The sequence below is a fragment of the Artemia franciscana genome, chromosome 1 (genome assembly GCF_032884065.1).
Source record: "Artemia franciscana chromosome 1, ASM3288406v1, whole genome shotgun sequence".
Lineage (NCBI taxonomy): Eukaryota > Metazoa > Arthropoda > Branchiopoda > Anostraca > Artemiidae > Artemia > Artemia franciscana.
The window spans coordinates 36,587,185-36,604,867 of NC_088863.1; the positions used below are offsets into that span (position 1 = coordinate 36,587,185).

The window sequence follows — 17,683 nt, forward strand, 5'->3', positions numbered from 1 at the left end:
TTCTCAAACCCTTAACCCTTCCAATTAACCTCTTCTACTCTTCCTCAAACTATTCCTTCTTCCACTCAATATCTTCTCCTCTTCATCAAACTCTTCATCCTTCCACTCGACCTCTTCACCTCTTCCTAAACTCTTCACTCTTCCACTGGACCTCTTCTTTTAACCGCTCTTCCTTAAACTCTACATTCTTTCATTCGACCTTTTCCTCATACTCCTCACTCTTCTACTCGACCTATTCTTATCTTCCTCAAACTCTTCACTCTCATATTCAACCTCTTCTCTTCTTCCTCAAACTCTGCACTCTTCCACTCGACCTCTTCTCTTCGTCCTCCAGCTCTTCACTCTTCCACTCGGCCTCTCCTCTTCTTCCTCCAGCTCTTAATTCTTCCAATCGACCTCTTCCTCTTGCTCAAACTCTTTACTCTTCCACTGCACCTCCTCACCTCTTCCTCAAATCACATTAATCTTCTCTTAAGATTTACCTACAACGTCTCTTATTTTACTAAGTATCATCACCCTAGGAAATTCGCTTTATACAGAATTCACACTAATGCCTCTAAAAATTTTCGCAATCCGCCTTTACATCTTTTTTAGAAAGGGGCTTAACTAAAGTTTTTTTTCAGTGTCAATAGCTAGCCCCCTTTTCTAAAATCATATCCACAATCTTTAGCAATTCATCCCTAAATTCAAATCCATTATATTTCTAAAACTCATTTACCAAAATATATGCACCCAAGGCCTTATTATTTCAGAATTATCCAATGCTATCTGTAGCTCCTTCCTGCAAAATGAATCCTATATATTTTCAACTTTACAAAAACTGTTTCCCTTTTTCCAAATTATTTCATATAGCTTTATGACGTTTTATCACCTTCTCAAGATATTCTACTGATACCTCTTTAACATTTTCAATAATCTCTAACTATCTCCAAATAGGACAAATCTAAATTGACTACTTCCTTTCAATTTATTAACATGCCAAAAAATGTAACTATTATGCCGTCTCGGTGCATCTTCTGGATCTCCAGCAATTTTAACCATGGCCTAATATTCATATCCCCTCAATTTGCAGTTAAACGGCTCCTTTTCTTACTTTGTTTTCATTTTCAATGGATCTATCACCCAGAAACCTCTTGTACAATCACCTCTTCTCTTCTACCCAGGTCAAAGCGTTTTCACTAATATTCCCAGCTGGACTTCCTAACTACTCTCCCTAAGCAGCTTCTGCTACTTCGCAAACTATTTTCCTAAAATTTTCCCATCAATCTTCTACATTGTCATATTCTAAACTCTCCAGTTTCACATTCAACTGACCTTGGATCGATCCTGCCAGTCTTCCCTTAACAATAGCGTAACAAATAAGGTTAGTTGTCTTAAAAACATCGGTCTTAACCACTGACAAACCCAACTGTACCTGGGCAAAAGTCTGAATTACAAATATGCCATAGAGTCTGGTTTGGCAGAGAAAATGCCTAATGTGACGACCAAGCTAGCTGATGGGCCATTTCATGATCAAATGCCACTTATATAGCTAGATTGTTGTAACTATAAATTCGTAACTGTCAGTTACCACTACTATGTTTCTTCCTTACGCAAAATTCGTCTAAGTCAGGAGACCATCAATTAGTGTTAATATCCTTTAATAGAAATTTGATTTACGTAAGAACTTGTATGCATCGATTATCAAAAGAGAAACAAGAAAACTAAAATATACCTGAAGTTTATCATATCCTTTAGTGCTATCAATAATGCTCTTCCTTGTCACTTCATTTAAATTGAACTCCTTTTTGTTTTCCGAGTCTATGGTGGCAGTTATCGACATAGTGACTTCTAAAGTCATTTTCCGAATCAATGGATCAACCTTTCTACCCTCAATGTAAACCAAGGCGGTCTGTCCAACAACATCAGGGGCTTGTACGCATTGTGTGGCAACATCATCATCAGCAAACAGCTCTAGACCTTTTAACTGGCACCGGTTGGCCTAAAACATAACACAAAAGTTGAGCAAATAAATTCAACCACATTTTAGAACCAGCCAGATAACAGATAACTTACTTACTCCCAAATTCTACACCACAGCATATTCATTCCTATACGTATATACAGATGTGAAACCAGGTAAACTCAAAACAGAAGAGGTAAAAACCTAGCATTCGAAACAAGAAGCCTTCGTCACATTGCCTGAATCACACTGACGTCACAACCGAAACGGTAATACACCAAAGACTCCAGTCCACTTAAACCAATCTCAGCAGCACCAATCAACAAAATTGCGGTGGATCAGTAACGAAACACGAAAGGATCCTTGAGGGATTCCCTCATGACCTTCATCCCCAAGACAGGTTAAGAAAAACATGGACAGACTTCGACAACGTCAAGATGGTCCAGTTATCACGCGATGCACTAGATAGAGGGATGAACAGAGCGCTTACGCATGACTTGGACATAGTTTTAGACAAATAAGTTAGTTCTAAATATTTTGAAACATTTTGGGCTCAATAAGCTATTTTTTTTTCTTACTGACACAAAATGGATCAGATATAGCACGTTATGTAGTATGCCAACAGCATCATCGGTAATTGAGCCTAATCAAGTGCAAACACAAGTTCTTTTGTTTTCCATCGGTCCATTTTAGCCCCCCTAGCATGAATTTCAGTTTGAAATAAGCCAAACACTTTTCAATCACTTTAGTCTAAATGTCTCCTGGGCAGTATTTTACTGCTTGCTTCGGCCAAGGCTATGTTAGGCTGCGTTTCCTAGGTATGTTTTCCAGAACTTTTTTGGTCAAAAACAATGCATTAGGAGTAACCATTTAAAATCTATTGAGTCCCTCCAGTCCCCGTTGTATTTTTAATATATTGTATACTGACTGAAACTAGAGATCCATGAAGATTCAAAGCCATGAGCATTAGTAAGAGGAGTTTCAAAACGCAATTTCTAACTGTTTCTAATCAAATACTTTTGTGCAGCAGAAAAACTGCAATGATAATTTGTATGTCAAGGGACAGAGCTTCGCGGTGGTTGTTTTTTGTTCAATAATTTTGTTCGTAATAAGATAATTTCGTGGTTCGTTTTTCGTGGAAAGAAAACAATCTAGACAAGCCAAGATTCCCTGGAGATTATTGTCAGCCATAATCCAGATTCCATATGAATCAAACAAATAGCCAAATGTCCAATCTCTGGTGGTTTTACATTCTACAGCGAATAAAACAAGGTGAAATTAAGTTGTTCTGGAAAAGAGATTAAAAAAAATGTCTTTCGTTCTGTTGATTGAAGCTGCTCCTATGGTACTATTAACATATGCCAGAAATTACACTATGTATGTCTTATATAATATCAAAGAATTACATCCTCCGATTGAATGTTCAAACCCTTATTTAGACTGAGTGCTCTAAGTAACTCTCTTAAATAGGAGAGTCAGTAGGAGTCAACTAAACTCCACAACTTCATCACCCCATATGTTTAGAATTTTAACAACCGAGTTGAGGTCTTATGCTTCTAGAAACGGTCAAGTTACTCAGAGTATCTCAGAGTTAGTACTGGAACAACCACTTACTTCCCTTTTCAGCTTTCCTTCTACTAAACTCTTTCTCTTAATTTTTTTTTCTACCCAAGCAAAAGAATACCGAAGTCAGAATCACTGGGGTATGCTCAAGTTTGAACACACTAGGGCACAGTAGTCTCAACTTCAGCAGAGCACGGAATAAGATGATTCATCTTGGGGATGAGATCTTACCTAAGACCCAAGTTCCTCTAGAACCGTTGGTGGTGCACAGGGTGTCCATAAAGCTTATTCACTCGCCATGGAGCGGTGACACAGCAATGATGTCCTCACATTCAGGTAAGATCCCTAAATGGGGATGCAAAGGGGTTTATAATATGACAAGATGTGGCCTTAGGCACCATATTTGCATAATATCGTTTCAAATTTTGTCATGTATGAAAGAGGGGGACAAATCCCCTCACCCCTCTCACTACAGCTGTGCTTGTATTTATTTTACATTTCCGTGGAATCCAGTCAACAAAGATCTTTCAAAAGAGCTAATTATTTAGATTTATTTAACTTAGCTTTGTGCATTCAGAAGTATCTCTTCTTTATACCCGATCTTTACATAAGCGCAAATATAACATAAAAATAGCGTCAAGCTTTACTAAATATTTTTTCGGGTCGTTTACTCAGTTATCAAATGGTTCAAACTAAAAAAAAAACAACAACAAAAAACAGAACATACCTGGAATGGCAACTCTGTGCATTCCTTTGACAGATAGTAGATGTCCTCCAAGTTCATTGTTTCAAGATAACCGACATCCACCAACGAACATAGGATGCCTGATTCATCTACTTTTTCCACCTTAAAAAAAGAAGAAGTTAGTTTGATATCTAAGGGATGATAAAAAAAACAGGAATTAATCTCCAACAGCGACATTTTCTGTCATATTCCTTATCAGATTTTTATCGTTGTTTTTCCTATTCAGTTTGTACTAGTAATTTAAATATGATGAATTTCCAAATCTCTGGTGAATATATGACCCCAGTTACCGGTCAAAGAGGGGTGTATCAAATACCTTGTGTCTGCGGCAGTTATTATGTTTGTAGAACACACCAAACCTGAGAAAAAAAATGTCTGAAACAGAATACGGATGATATAATAAAGCTTTAAATTCTAATAGTTCTTTTGATTCTTCTCTAAGCGGCCATATTTTGGAAACCTATCCGTACAATACTTCTCGAAAACTTCCCCCTCACTAGAAATGATTTGAGTGTTAAATAGGTTGTTCAGGAGCCAATAGAAATAAAACCAGGCTAAATAATAATAATTATTTAAATAGAATATAGAATAGAATAGTTAGAAGCAACAAGTTATTTCTAACTCCTATGAAGCTCTAATAAGAAGCACGAAAAGAGAAACATTTGTCAATCTAAGAAATGATCAATGGTTTTTTACTGTACCCAAAAAGGATAGAAGGAACCCTATCACTTTACAACAATACAGAGAAAATCGACCCCAGTTATCGAACTGAACTACTCTTAAATGACTTTGGAACGATCACTTTAAACGAGGTTGCCGACAAGCAACCAAAGAGACAACTGTACAAAACACCTTTAATCAGAGCAAGAACAAATATCATAAGCCCAAAAGTAATAAACTTTCAAGGAATAAGCCGATCATTCACAATCCCAAATACAATGAGGAATCAAAATCCTCGATCTGACCAGAAATCGAGAAAATCAAAGGTACAATGCAATTGATGAAGATAAAGGAGACATTATATTTACAAATACCACTCTTCATTAACGAAGACCAAAGATTAAAATATGTGGAAAGGAAGTATGGATTATTTTCACAAAATTCGTGGTACAATATTAAAATTATTGTATTTGCGGTATTTCTTATTTCACTAACAATAAAAACACTGCTGAAATTGAACTATGAAATACTCTTGAAACCGCAAAGAACGAAATCAAAACTTGAGACAATTGACACGCAAGAAATGCATCAATTAAACCTCAAAGCTCTCGATGATATATAACCCATAAAAGCTGGGATGATATAGCAATATAGGAGAATTCAGAGGTCGTCTCTTATATATACAAATATCCAGTCCCTATAGTAAATAAATATTACTAATGTATATAAGTTGAGAGGCTAAGACACAGTAAACTGTGTTTCTTTTCAAGACAATAATACATAAGAAACATAAAAAATTTTGTAAAAAATATTATACGTAAAAACCAAGTAGTTAGCTATTTTATACAGATTGTTCTTGTATTCACCGCCACAATAGTGTAATTAGTGAAGTAATAATGTTTAAAATACTGCTTATTACTGATTATGTACTATTAACAATTTTGTTATAATGATTTTACCTATTTTTTGTACTATTTTACTTATTAAGAAGGTAATTCTGACAAGAAATTTTCATTACAGGAACATTTCAAGAAATTTTAATTACAGGCATACTATGGCACCGACCAACCATCTATTATGGTCAAAAATTAAGAAACGAGTAACATCCGTTGTCATGATTGATCAAACACCGAAGAATGCCCGAATAACCAGCAACTGATATTTCCCACCCCGTAAATATCAACGAAGACAAAAACAACTCAAACATCCCAGTCGCCAACTATGATTATTCTAGGATCACCTTTAATCCCATTCCAATACGAGGACAACAAGACTAAGCCGACCGAAAAAGAAGCTGTATACAGCTGAGAATATGCGCAAACTGATATCAAACTAATATCGAGTAAAAAGCGGTATATTGAAGAAACAAAACACCTACCACACATAATGTTGAACTCCAAAAAGAACCGTGAGAATATCAACGGATTGCCTGCAACTGGAAATATATAGAAACCCAAAATTGATAACCTCATCAACAACCATGAAGCTCCAATGCTACAACTTATGAATCGTCATCCCATGTAAGGTTTGATAACTATCTGAATCAAAAAACCTTTGAAAAAAAATTGGAAGAAGCTCTATAGACAATTTAACGAATGTCTAAATTCATTTCGAACTTTAACAAACTAGTGAAGTCTTTAAAAATTAAAAGTAATACAAGGTGAAGAACTAAAAACTTATATTAGTTTCAACGAACAATTAATAGCCAAGTCAAATAGTGAAATGGGCAGACATGAAAAATTATGGCATAGACATGGAAGAAAGAGACATAACCAATTTAGTGATAAATCATAAATATAATGTGCCTGTAGTGATTCATAACTAACTTAATGAATAATTATGATAAATGTGCCAGAAATGATTTGCAGAAAATTATAAAACTGATAAGTGTTTTGAATTGTGATGTAAAGTTAACCTAACTGTTATGCTATAATATTTATGAATACCTTGAATCAATTGGACAGATAGTTGAATTAAAATCAATTTTAATAAAAATAAGTACAACTCATTGAAACTAGTCGTATAATTGAAACAAAACTGAAAATGGGTATTCCCCAAAAAACAAAAACATGGAGTTTTTGGCAATATTAAATTTGGGTATTGCTAGTGTTTATAAGCATTACCTATTGCTTACTGGCATACCTGTTAGAGAATGACGACAAAGCGATGAAAATAATGATTGCCGTCAGTTTCACTATATACATCCTTCTCCGTGTTTATATCCCTGACGAGGATGCGATCAAAGGATATATGGACCAGCTCTGAGGGCGTTTAGACTGGTTATTCTGACGTTTATTGGAAATTTTGTAATTTTGCCAAATAAATATGAAATCTTTATAAAAAAAAGACGTGGTACCCACCAGGCGTGCCCTTAGATTGCTGTGACAAGGTAGCCAACCCTCAACACTTCCCTTACTTTTCTCGTAAGGAGACCACCAGTAAAATGGGTGATAATCGCTCTGGAATAATGGCGAGCGGAGAACCTGTTTATTTGCCAGTTCTGAACTTTTTACAGTTTAGCCGAAATAATGGTGATGATCTTATTTCGGCATGCCTTACAATTCTTCGATGCAGCTGCTGTCGTGGCCGTAAAGTCTGCTTTTTGGAACGGAGTTTTGCCTGGAGAAATTTGCCGAAAATTGGCAGGAAAAAAGGCTACACAGAGTCATTTACGTGATATTCTTTAGCTGCCGGCGAAATGTGATTTTGAAGATTTAACCGTACCTACATATGTTATCTTGACAGCTAATGAAGTTCCTTCGGTTCCTGACCTGATGTTTTCACATCTATCTTCGAAGCTCACGCGAATTGAAAAAGTCCTTAATGCTGTTGCGTCTGGTACGGAAGTTTTTCTTATTTTTAGTCCTGTTTTTAGCAGCTGAGCCTTTGACAATAGATCTGTAAACTCAATCTTGACAACTGTAGAGGTACCAAGACGACTAGCCGATGCTATGCCTGGCTCACTGCAGAATTGGTCAACATCAAAGTCAAGAGGAATTCCTTTAGCAATTCCAAGTATTTTTTTGTGACAATCTTAGTCGCACAAGATGGTACCGTATTTTTAATCGAAAGCAAAAGTCATTCACTGCAGATATGTCTATATGAACAATCATTTGGTCTTTTTTTGCTTTTACACTACTAACACATTCATAACCAGTAACTTTATCCAATATTTCTTTTCTTTTGATTGGATTGTCAAGTGAAGCAGGGATCTTGGAAACCACAATAGTCGCCAGGATATTTGGTTCAATAAGTTGAGGAAGGGGCGGACCTAACCTAACCTGATAACCGTTTTCCGCCCCTTCCTCAACTTATTGAACCAAATATCCTGGCGACTATTGTGGTTTCCAAGATCCCTGCTTCACTTGACAATCCAATCAAAAGAAAAGAAATGTTGGATTAAGTTACTGGTTATGAATGTGTTAGTAGTGTAAAAGCAAAAAAAGACAAACTGATTGTTCATATAGACATATCTGTAGTGAATGACTTTTGCTTTCGATTAAAAATACGGTATCATCTTGTGCGACTAAGATTGTCACAAAAAAATACTTGGAATTGTTAAAGGAATTCCTCTTGACTTTGATGTTGACCAATTCTGCAGTGAGCCAGACATAGCATCGGCTAGTCGTCTTGGTACCTCTACAGTTGTCATTTTTGAGTTTACAGATCTATTGTCAAAGGCTTGGCTGCTAAAAACAGGACTGAAAATCGGCTATGAACTTATTCGAGTTTCTAAGTTTCTGAACCCACCTAAATGCTGTCACGAGTGTAGATTCCCCAGCCATATCCTGTCCATCTGTTCCAGTTCTAATCCAAAGTGTGCAATCTGCTCAGGGCCTCATGTCTCTACGAAAGTATCCCTGTAAACTCCCTGCGAAATAGGCGAATTGTGGTGGTCCGCATATGTCGTTTAGCCTAAAATGTCAAGTCCTTGAAAAGTGATTTCTGCTGCCAAGTGTTGGCTCGCTCGATATCCCTACATTCTTTTAATATTATTGGCACTAAGTATAAAGCCTCTGTGATCGACGAGTTCATATTTGATTACGATATAGTCTGCTTACAAGAACACCTACTCTCTTCCAACAGGTCCAGTTTCCAACAACGAAGTAGATCACATCAGTTATTTCTTATAAATGCCCGCACAACTTTTGGCAGGCCCTCTGGAGAGCTTGCATGTTTTTTGAAGCGGAGTTTAAGTGGTCTAAATCCCACATGCTTATGCTCGAACGATTATTTTATTGCCATCCAGTTAGGCAATACTGTTATAATTAACACTTATTTGTCACATAATGAACGTGGAATTGATTCTATGACACAGTTCGCTAAAGCTTGCTCCTCGTTATGCTCAGCTGTGAAGTAATTCGCTTATTCCAAACTTACATATCTGATTGTTGATGACTTGAACTGCAATATTCTAGATAACTCAGCCAGAACTGACTGCTTGTTAGATTTAGTTCCTGATTATAAAATTTTGCCAAAGGATCATTCCTATACTTGCATTCATCATTCAGGAAGTCTATCAAATATTGACCATGTAATCTGTTCGCCAAGTCTCAGTATTTCTGAAGTGCATGTCCTTACGGATGAACAAGACATTGATCATATACCGATGTCATTTAAGTTTTCCCTATCTGATGTTCCTGTATATTACTCTATTCCTAAGCCCTCGCGGTGTTTCGGCAAGTATAATTGGAATCGTGGAAATATTGCCCTTTACAGTGTGACGCTTGCGACACTACTTAGTTCTATTCGTATTCCTTTTCATTTGTTCCAGACGAAGGTGCCTGTGAAAAATGTGGTTGCCGATATTAACCTGTACTATTCTCAAATTATCTCGTGTTTGAAAAACGCTGAGTCTTGTGCTGTTCCTTGTGAACGAGCTAGGTTGGGGACTCGTCAACCTGTGTGGAATAATGATTCAGAGTTGAAGTCGATAAAGAACCGTGCAAAGTTGTGGTTGCGTATATGGTCAGAATGCGGAAGGCCTGCTTCTGGTATTGTTTTCAGTATTAGAAGTTGCACTAAATCTACTTATAAGAAATGCTTTCGTGCAGTCCGATTTCAGGGTCTTGATTTTCCATCAAATCCAAGTGATTGGAAGAATGTTTTAAATTTTAGTAAAATTATCACTGATGATCCTGGCAATTATATTTCTAAGTCAGCTTGGGAATCGCATTATACTGCTATTTTTTCCCGGATTAATTATTCAGTTCATTCACGTATTTCAGCTATTTTGAAACGTATGCTACCGTCTACTCTATCTCAGAAGGATATATTACTGATATCCACTGATTCAATTTACCTGACTATTAAAAGGCTTAAGTCTAACTCAGTTGACAGCGATAGAATATCAGTGAATCATTTAAAACCTGATTGCCCCCCTTCAATATTGCATTTGAAAACTACTTTTTCAAATGTGTTTGTGTTGTTCTGTCGTGCCGGACAGTTTCTTGTGTGGCACAGTTACTTCTATTTTAAAAAGGGGGAAAGATCCATTTTCATGTTCATCTTATCGTCCTATAACTGTTTCTTGTACCTTAAGCAATAACCTTGAGTATTTACTTTTTCCTTCTATAACAGATAATATAAATTTTGGAGCTAACCAGTTTGGTTTTCAGCGTGGTCTAGGATGTCAGCATGCCCATAAAGTTCTTTCTTCTCTGCTTTCTGATACTTTTGGGAAGGGCTATGATTTTTTATTTTTGTCCTTTAGATCTATCTAAGGCTTTGGATTCTGTAGTTCACTCCCAAGCCCTGTTTTCTTTGCTTAAATGTGGAGTGAATGTTTCTATTGTTTCTTTATTAAAATTTTGGTATGGTCAATCTTTTCTTCATGTTAAATGTTCTCCTTCTGATCCTTCTATGTTCAAAATATCCATAAGACAAGGTGTGAGACAAGGTGGAGTTTTATCTCCATCAATTTTCAAAATTTGTATTGCTGATATTTTAAGTAGCCTTCCAACAACTTACCTTTTAGGTAGTTCAAATGTCTCATATCTTGCTTATGCAGACAATATTCTTCTCATTATTAGAACTAAATCTGGGCTTTCGGCTTCTGTTCGCTCTATCTCTACTGCTTTATCGAATGTAGGTCTAACCCTTAACCCTGATAAATGTGAATTCCTTCATTTTGGTCCTTCTCCTAACCAATCTTCTAGACTTAATTGTTCTGAATTTAGCGTTCTTTGCGTGACTTCTTTAAGGTGGTTGGGCATTCCCCTTACTAACAATTTAGTCTCTTTTCGTAATAAAATTGTTTCTGATGCTAAGGTTAAGCTTCAAGAGGGTTATTCTAAAATTAGTGCAAACAGGGGGAAATACAATCGCAAAGCCCTTTCACATTTTATTCTTGCTTTTGTGATCACTCGGGAAAATCTTTTGCAATCTGTCATCCTTCATCCTTCCGCAGAACCTGCCCTACCCATCTCAAGCTGCCTCTCATTATAGCCATAGAAAGAGAGACTGAACCACACTTTTCACATAGCCTACTGTTTGAGATACGGTCAGTTAGTCGGGTATCCCATACAATACATAGGCAATTACTGTGAAAAACATCTAGCAGATGTTCCTCCATTTTTCGGATCGTCCATGCTTCAAAGCCATTTTTGAGCACTGTCATCACTGCAGCTTTCAATATTCTTATGTATGTTTGCAGATTTATCTTTCTATTCTTCCGACCTCTTTTCAACTGTGAAAAACAACCCAGGCCTTGGGTATTTTATTTTTAACAATCTTCACTGCACTCACCGTCTTTACTAATAATTAAATGAAAAAAACAAGTTTTTTCAACTGAAAGTAAGGAGTGACATCAAAACTTAAAACGCACAGAAATTACTTCGTATATGAAAGAGGCTGCTTCCTCATCAACGCCCCGCTCTTTACGCTAAAGTTTGACTCTTTCTCTCAATTCTTCTTTCTAAAACAGTAAAACACTTTAGCCTAAAGAGCGGGGCGTTGATGAGGAAGCAGCCTCTTTCATATACGAAGTAATTTCTGTGTGTTTTAAGTTTTGATGTCACTCCTTACTTTCAGTTGAAAAAACTTGTTTTTTTTATTTAATTTCTGAATGTTTTTGAATCAATGCATGTTTTGATTTTGGCTCTCCGCAGAGGAATAATCAAAACGAAATTTGCATTTTTTTTTTTTTGGCTCAATGGCTTTCTCATAACTTTGATCGAATGATTTTGAGAAAAAAAGAGCGGGGGACGAAGCCTAGTTGCCCCCCGATTTTTTGGTTAATTAAAAAGGCAACTAGAACTTTTAATTTTTTACGAATCTTTTTATTGGTAAAAGATTTACGTAACTTATAAATTAGCTTACGTAAAGAACTTTTGTATTCTCATGTTTTTATTACATATATGAGGGGATTTGCCCCATCGTCAGTACCTCGCTCTTTACACTAAAGCTTAAATTTTATCCCAATTCATTAAGAATGACCCCCTGAATCACAAAAGCCGTAGAATAAGTAGTTGAAATTACCGAAAATACTTTAGCGTAAAGAGCGAGGTATTAGAAGGAGGTGAGCCCCTCATATGGGTAATAATTTCTGTTTGTTTTAAGTTTTATTGCTGTTCCTTACTTCCAGCTGAAAAAGCTTTTTCACTTTTATTTTTCAATTGTTTTTTTTTAAATAATGCTAGTAAATCCTGCTCTCCCTTCATGGAAATTTTCTTCTCCCATTACAAATTCTCGAAGGAAAGTTCCCCCAGCATATCCCCCTCTTCTCAATCCCTCCCCCAAACCAAAAAATCCTCCTGAAAACGCCTGTATACTTCCCAATTACCATTACTATATGTAAGCACAGGTCAAAGTTTGTAACTTGTTGCCCCTCCCACGGGGACTGTGGGGGAGTAAGTCGTCCCCAAAGACATAGTTATAAGGTTTTTAGACTACGCTGAATAAAATGGCTATCTCAGAATTTTGATCCGTTGACTTTGGGAAAATAATTAGCGTGGGAGGGGGCCTAGGTGCCCTCCAATTTTTTTGGTCACTTAAAAAGGGCACTAGAACTTTTCATTTCCGTTAGAATGAGCCCTCTTGCAACATTCTAGGACAACTGGGTCGATACGATCACCCCTGGGAAAAAAAAACAAAAAAAAACAAAAAAACAAAAAAAACAAATAAACACGCATCCATGATCTGCCTTCTGGCAAAAAATACAAAATTCCACATTTTTGTAGATAGGAGCTCAAAACTTCTACAGTAGGGTTCTCTGATACGCTGAATCTGATGGTGTGATTTTCGTTAAGATTCTTTGACTTTTAGGGGGCATTTCCCCCTATTTTCTAAAATAACGCAAATTTTCTCAGGCTCGTAACTTTTGATGGGTAAGACTAAACTTGATGAATTTTCTATATTTAAAATCAGCATTAAAATGCGATTCTTTTGATGTAGGTATTGGTATCAAAATTCTATTTTTCAGAATTTGGGTTACTATTGAGCCGGGTCGCTCCTTACTACAGTTCGTTGCCACGAACTGTTTGATACCAGCTAAGTAAGGGAAGCTGCTCACATGATCAATCTTTTCGTTACCCAACGTCACCTTTTCATCTTCACTTATGAGCACTCTGAGCAAGCGAAACCTCTAATAAGTTCATTCATTTTGCTCACACTAGCATCTAGAATGCTTAAATCATCAGCAAAATTTAAGTCCAGAGTAATTTTACTTTCTTTTTTATTCCGTGTTCTCCCACTGCCTTTTCTGTGCTCCTAAAGACAAAGTCTGTCAAAATAACCCATATTAATGGAGATAGAATACAAGCTGCCTAAGACAAAGTCAATCAAAATAATCCATATAAATGGGGATAGAACACAACACTTCTTAACTCCCGATTTAATACTAAATCAGCTGCCAACCTCAGATCCAACCTTAATATCCTGCCCTCAAAATCCAGCAGTATTATTTTCGCATATGGCACTATTCACTTTAATGTATTTGTCTGGTACACTATACAAGGATAAGACCTTGGCAGAAACCAACAGACACAACACTAATGTCTCAATATTTACCACACTCATTCTTATCACCTTTAAATAGGGTATAAATAGAGTTTTCCGAAAATTGGTATACAGGGTTTTAATTATCATATTAAATAGGGTTTTCGTAAATCAGGTATTTCTCTTTTCTCAAAAATCATATTCATAACCTTAAGAAGCTTATTTCTATCCTCGTAACCACCATATTTAAGAAACTCATTTACCACACTATTAAAACTTGGGACCTTACTTTTTTTATCGTTTTAGTAGTCACTAATTCTTCTTTGCAAAATAAATCTTCCTTCATATCCAAAGTGTCACAGACTATTTCATTTTCAATTAAATCGTTTCATGTAAATTGTTGTACCCATATCTCTTTAATTCTTTCTTTATCACTAATTGTGGACCCGTTTCCTTTCTTTATCTCGAGTAAGTTCTGATTGACTATTCCCTTTCAATTTATTAACAAGCCAGTACAATACTTTACTATTAGGTCGTCTGGCTCTATCTTCTTGAAGTTTGGCAATTTAATCCTTGGCATCCACTTCACACATCCCTGGACCTTTTTTTAATTCTTTCTCCACTATCTTTACATTTCTCTTATTTTCACATGATCTTTCACTCAGATAATTCTTGTACAAACACCTCCTACTCTCTATCAAACATAAAGCATTCTTCTCTAGGACATCATCAGCGGCTTTACGATGTAGTATAGTTAACTGGTTATAATAAATTATATATTCTGTTATATCACTTACAGTATTACTAGCCACACACATTTTGAACAAATATCTTCTTCTAACAATAGGCTTAATCGAGCTCTTAGAAAAGTTTCACTATGACGAGTTACACTTTTATCAGTACTACAATTAACCAATAAAATATTTATAATTGAATACCAATTTTGAGACTTATCATTGATATCTAGTTCGTCACTATTTAGAAACTTAAAACTACATTTCTTTAACATTCCTTTGTAAAGAGTTAGCACATTTTTATCAATGATCACTTTTTTATATTTAGTTTGAAAACTTGTTAATATCCCAAAATGGTCAGATACTTCATTTAATATCACACTTGCATTATGCCCAATTTATGGGTCCTTTAAAGAACAAATACAAAATCGGTTGTAGGTAACCACTACTGTTTTCTTTTACTACACCAAATTTACCAAGGCTAGGTTACCATCTACCCTTCTTTCTAACTATTTTGTATAATTTTTATCTAGTTGCTTTTGTGTTTTCATCGAAATAACTCAATTTGTAACAGTAATCCAAATGGTCTGTTAAAACAATTGTATTTTAATATTGGTGATTTCTTATTTGATTTTTTTAATCTTTGTTTCTTTTGCACTGAAGACACCTCGTTTTTTTTTTATACAGGCGAAATATCCGTGTCGTTTAGTTTTTTTCTTTTTGCAACTGGCCGATATTTCGTTTTGACTATTTTCGTCATTGAGTTTTTTCTCTCTTTGTTTCTTTACCCCAATTTCTATCGACCTGGGACCTTCTCAATAATAAATCTAAAAGTAAAAATTTAGCGAAAGCATCCTCTCCCCTCTCTAAAGGGGTCTGGTGACTCAGGTATTTCTCAACTATTAAACTAACGGTCAAAATTCGGTCGACCTCTTCCAATAACTCCTAACTCTTCCGCCCCGCCTTTTCTCCTCTTTTTCAAACTATTCTTCCTCAAACTCTTCATTCTTCCATGCAATCTTTTTCTCAAACCCTTAACCCTTCCACTTAACCTCTTCTACTCTTCCTCAAACTATTCCTTCTTCCACTCAATATCTTCTCCTCTTCATCAAACTCTTCATCTTTTCACTCGACCTCTTCTCCTCTTCCTCAAGCTCTTCATTCTTCCACTCGACCTCTTCGCCTTTTCCTAAACTCTTCACTCTTCCACTGGACCTCTTCCTTTAACCGCTCTTCCTTAAACTCTACATTCTTTCATTCGACCTTTTCCTCATACTCCTCACTCTTCTACTCGACCTATTCTTATCTTCCTCAAACTCTTCACTCTCATATTCAACCTCTTCTCTTCTTCCTCAAACTCTGCACTCTTCCACTCGACCTCTTCTCTTCGTCCTCCAGCTCTTCACTCTTCCACTCGGCCTCTTCTCTTCTTCCTCCAGCTCTTCATTCTTCCAATCGACCTCTTCCTCTTGCTCAAACTCTTTACTCTTCCACTGCACCTCCTCACCTCTTCCTCAAATCACATTAATCTTCTCTTAAGATTTACCTACAACGTCTCTTATTTTACAAAGTATCATCACCCTAGGAAATTCGCTTCATACAGAAATCACACTAATGCCTCTAAAAAATTTCGCAATCGGCCTTTACATCTTTTTTAGAAAGGGATCCCCCTTTTCTAAAATCATATCCACAATCTTTAGCAATTCATCCCTAAATTCAAATCCATTATATTTCTAAAACTCATTTACCAAAATTAATGCAACCAAGGCCTTATTATTTCAGAATTATCCAATGCTATCTATAGCTCCTTCCTGCAAAATGAATCCTATATACTTATGCCGTCTCGGTGCATCTTCTGGATCTCCAGCAATTTTAACCATGGCCTAATATTCATATCCCCTCAATTTGCAGTTAAACGGCTCCTTTTCTTACTTTGTTTTCATTTTCAATGGATCTATCACCCAGAAACCTCTTGTACAATCACCTCTTCTCTTCTACCCAGGTCAAAGCGTTTTCACTAATATTCCCAGCTGGACTTCCTAACTACTCTCCCTAAGCAGCTTCTGCTACTTCGCAAACTATTTTCCGAAAATTTTCCCATCAATCTTCTACATTGTCATATTCTAAACTCTCCAGTTTCACATTCAACTGACCTTGGATCGATCCTGCCAGTCTTCCCTTAACGATAGCGTAACAAATAAGGTTAGTTGTCTTAAAAACATCGGTCTTAACCACTGACAAACCCGACTGTACCTGGGCAAAAGTCTGAATTACAAATATGCCATAGAGTCTGGTTTGGCAGAGAAAATGCCTAATGTGACGACCAAGCTAGCTGATGGGCCGTTTCATGATCAAATGCCACTTATATAGCTAGATTGTTGTAACTACAAATTCGTAACTGTCAGTTACCACTACTATGTTTCTTCCTTACGCAAAATTCGTCTAAGTCAGGAGACCATCAATTAGTGTTAATATCCTTTAATAGAAATTTGATTTACGTAAGAACTTGTATTCATCGATTATCAAAAGATAAAACTAAAATATACCTGAAGTTTTTCATATCCCTTAGTGCTATCAATAATGTTCTTCCTTGTCACTTCATTATAATTGAACTCCTTTTTGTTTTCCGAGTCTACGGTGGCAGTTATCGACATAGTGACTTCTAAAGTCATTTTCCGAATCAATGGATCAACTTTTCTACCCTCAATGTCAACCAAGGCGGTCTGTCCAATAACATCAGGGGCTTGTACGCATTTTGTGGCAACATCATCATCAGCAAACAGCTCTAGGCCTTTTAACTGGCACCGGATGGCCTAAAATATAACACAAAAGTTGAGCAAATACATTCAACCACATTTTAGAACCAGCCAGATAACAGTTAACAGATAACTTACTTACTCCCAAATTCTACACCACAGCATAGTCATTCCTATACGTATATACAGATGTGAAACCAGGTAAACTCAAAACAGAAGAGGTAGAAACCTAGAATTCGAAACAAGAAGCCTTCGTCACATTGCCTGAGTCACACTGACGTCACAACCGAAATGGTAATACACCAAAGACTCCAGTCTACTGAAACCAATCTCAGCAGCACCAATC

At 36.3% G+C, this 17,683-nt stretch overlaps 1 protein-coding gene across 1 annotated transcript in view; it reads right to left on the reverse strand.

The window, feature by feature from the left end:
• Positions 1–17,683, reverse strand: part of LOC136029085 (uncharacterized) — a 71,894-nt gene that overhangs the window by 6,510 nt on the left and 47,701 nt on the right. The window contains exons 8-10 of the mRNA XM_065707145.1: positions 17,128–17,394; positions 4,233–4,352; positions 1,715–1,981 (exon numbers count right to left, since the gene is read on the reverse strand). Coding sequence (XP_065563217.1) covers positions 1,715–1,981; positions 4,233–4,352; positions 17,128–17,394 — 654 coding nt within the window. The remainder of the gene's footprint in view (positions 1–1,714; positions 1,982–4,232; positions 4,353–17,127; positions 17,395–17,683) is intronic.